The 3,416-nt window shown below is 43.2% G+C and overlaps 1 protein-coding gene across 1 annotated transcript; it reads left to right on the top strand.

Annotated features, from left to right (window-relative positions):
- Positions 1-802: 802 nt before the first annotated feature.
- LOC139710797 (hormone-sensitive lipase-like) lies at positions 803-1,264 on the top strand (the record flags this gene model as incomplete). Its single annotated transcript, XM_071622706.1, has 1 exon — positions 803-1,264. A coding segment is annotated over exon 1 (462 nt), but the record flags the coding sequence as incomplete, so codon positions are not given.
- Positions 1,265-3,416: the final 2,152 nt, after the last annotated feature.

Below are 3,416 nucleotides of genomic sequence, written 5' to 3'. Positions count from 1 at the left end.
CTTATGTGGTGTAACTTTACTGATGCTGATGTTGTGTCTGATGTATGACGTGATACTGAGCTCTCAGCAAAACTTTATAGAGCCTCAATGCCTTTATCAATTTAGTCGCCAGGGGGGCAAAAGTCGATAGGCAAAAATAGGATTTTATGAATCTTAATGAAAATCAAAATTGCTGAGGATGCAAAATATAAGAATTATGATTCAATTTTAGTTTACAATCCATGGATAAATCACTGAAAACAGCTCATATTTTCATCGATGATCATTCTGTTATCACCCACAAGTTCTTTTATGACACATTGAAGCCATTGCTACGCATTGTTTGCGCTATGTGATACCAATTAGAGTGTATCACTCCCATGCATTCTCTATGGCGCGCGCGCACTGGGGTTTGTGCGTTCCGATGGGTTTCGCATAGTTCTACGTGTAATGCATGTGCTCTGTTAACGTGATTGATTTGTGCACGGGCTTCTCATTGACTGGTTTACTGTGTGTATTTGCTAGCACAGCTTCCGTGTAGTACTCAAATGCCATTCATCTCGTGAGCACCACCCGAATACAAATGTTACAACATAGTACGGTCGGCCACGTACCACGTCGCCCAGAGATCAGCGGATAGTTTACGGGAGATACACCCGACGGTAGGTTAGTTCGGGCGAGCGAGGTGAGCGAAGAAAAGCCGCTAATCATGGCTACTCTACAACGGCAAATGTCTGCCGTTTCCAGCTTTTCGAATTCGTCGTATTTCGACAATTCGGTTCTGCTGTCCATTTCCACTCTACGGCAACTTGTCATTAATAACATGGAATATTTTCAGAAGGTACGCGGCACGAACGGTGATAAATTCTACACCTTGTTTTGCACGCTAGAACAAGACGCCGACGCAATGAGACCGACTGTGGAAGCGCTGGAAAGAATTTCGCATACCTTTGATTTTGACAGTAAAGTACCCGGAAATGGCTACCGCAGTCTTGTCAAAGTGGTTGACGCCTGTGTGGACAAACTGATCAAAGTTGTTGGGAACATATCGCAGACTCGCGAAAGTTTGCTATTTCGGACAAGTCACCATCTAAAGGAGCTTGAATCGTACGGGAAAGTTCTCGGGCAGCTGCGGGTGATTCTCGCTTACGCCCAGAAGTTGGTCGCGTACTCCGAGCGTGGGAACCTCTTTCCCAAGAACGATGAACATTTCCCCGATAATGTGATGTTGGAAATTCAAGCTCTTGACAGGGAATGTTTTTACGGGCGATGTCTCGGTTTTCAGGTATGTTAAATGACAAATCCTCTGCTAGTCTTACAATTTACATTGACTGACAAGGCCCCAGGCCCCCAGAGCCCCCCAAAACAAGGCAAGGGACCCCACCACTAACTGTTACAGAAATATGAAACAGATTTTAATGTAAATTTTTTCTAAGTGACCTTCACTCTGCTCTTTCAAAAATCTCACATTTACACTCTGCAATTTGTTTATTTTGTAGAAGCCTACTGCTTGCTACTTCTCGCTGTAAAGGTGGATTCGCACTGGACCTGCAAGAGTTGCATGGTGCCGGTGTTGCGTACCGACTAGGCCGAAATAGGTCATTTATTTGTGGGAAAAATTTTTGACGAAAATAAGCGATCAAAAAAGTGAGAAAAAGAGGTGTAGTAACAGACAAGAGTGTTTGGGTATTAAAATCCTTGGATGCAGCCTCGGCAGAAAAGGGTTTTTCATTGGACTGGCATTGTACCTTGTACTATTTGCATAGATGGCATACAGTAGTGTAGGGTAGTGATTGTGTAGACTTGTAATTTGTGTGTGGAATGAGCGAGAGAGAGGGGAAAAAATTATGATTTAGTATGTAGTCAGACAGAATTTACTGGCTGATGAACATCGCCCACAAGCTGTGCAATAACAAAATAAAACAAATTGAGGTGTAGCTGAGATATGCTCATCCTATCCCATGTACAACATGAAGGTACATGCAACAGTCTGCAATTTGTTTTAGAGGAATAAGAGTAGGAGGAGGAGGAGGAAAAGAAAAAAACCAAAACAAAACAGAAAGGAGCATACAGAGCAATAAATGTACTATAGATGGACTGGATGCGCTGAACTATTAAACAGACATTGGCCAGCAGTATTGAGTGATGCCCAGCCCAAACCAGAGCCCAGACGCCTGTTATTGGGCATTTTGATGATGATTTCATTGATGTTATTAATAACTCGAGGTCTGAGTTCTTAATGTTCAAGCTCTTTACAACGGCTGTATCACGGTTTCAGTGATAGCAGTTTCAGTGGCAGCATCTACTCAGCAGCCAGACATCAGTTTTTGGGTCGTTGCCATGGTAACTGCATTACAGCAACTTTCAGTCATTGGAAACTCCTTTCCTCCAACCAGAAACTGCAATTTTCTCTTTAAAATTCCTGGCCCATACACTCAGACCTCCTACCTAATTGTTTTCAAAATGTCTCTACATGTAGTGAATGTATTTCCTCTTTCTCTTCTTTCTCTCCCCTGTCTCTCATCTTTTCTATCTTCTTCTTGCCTTTTCTTTCTTAATCTTCTTCTTCCTCCTCCTCCTCCTCCTTCTTCCTCTTCCTACAGTATACCTCTCCTCTTGTCCCCTTGTCCTCTTGTTCCTGCGAAAGTTCCCCCATTTGGCACTGCCCTCCTCCTCCCCTTCCGTCGTCGTCGTGCTTTTTCAATGATGTTTATAGCCTCCCACGAGTGTACTCGCACGACCTAGTATCCAAACATAGCGCTTGGGAGACGGGAATATTCAACGACCCGTACTTCAGCCTGCTGCGAGGAATTTTCGGGGAAGAAGTTGAAGCGGTGCCAAAAATGCATTCAAGAGAAGTCATTGGTCATCCTGGTTTTCCTCTAATCCTACTCTGAGTGGCTTTCTAGTCAGAGAGCTGATCAGTTACACTCTCGCATTGTTGAGTCCGTCTTTTGTATCGATTTGTGTCACTTACACCCTTTAATATGTTGGTCATGCAGCGAAAGTAGACTGTGACATCTACTGTAGTATTAAAGTGTGCCAAAGCATGAGATTGCAATGCATGTTCAATTTGCATTTGTCTTTTGACATTTTTGTCGTAAACAGTGTTGTAGGTCTTGCAAAAGGCTGTGTTCTATCAGTGCCGCGATACTGCTCTTCGGACATTGATACAATAATAAGCTGTTATTTTCGCATGTATACAAACATTTTCGCGAACGAGAAGGTCACAGGCAATTGTGCCAGATGTTGTTTTCGCGAATTGACACTGACGCTGTGGTATATACACGCTATTACCCGTGTGCATGGTGACATCTTCGCGTGTTGAATTTGTGATCCAAGTTCTGTGTTTCGTGAAATGTCGTGAAAATCAAACCCTTTGCAAAAATGATAGCTGATACGGCAAACGAGACGTCATTGGTAGTTTATCATACTGG

This window comes from Diadema antillarum, unplaced genomic scaffold, assembly GCF_040938485.1.
Source record: "Diadema antillarum isolate AM-2024a unplaced genomic scaffold, OU_Dant_1.0 seq00001567_RagTag, whole genome shotgun sequence".
Lineage (NCBI taxonomy): Eukaryota > Metazoa > Echinodermata > Echinoidea > Diadematoida > Diadematidae > Diadema > Diadema antillarum.
Note: the sequence above shows the minus strand (reverse complement) of the source record. Positions and strands in the feature narration are given on the sequence as shown.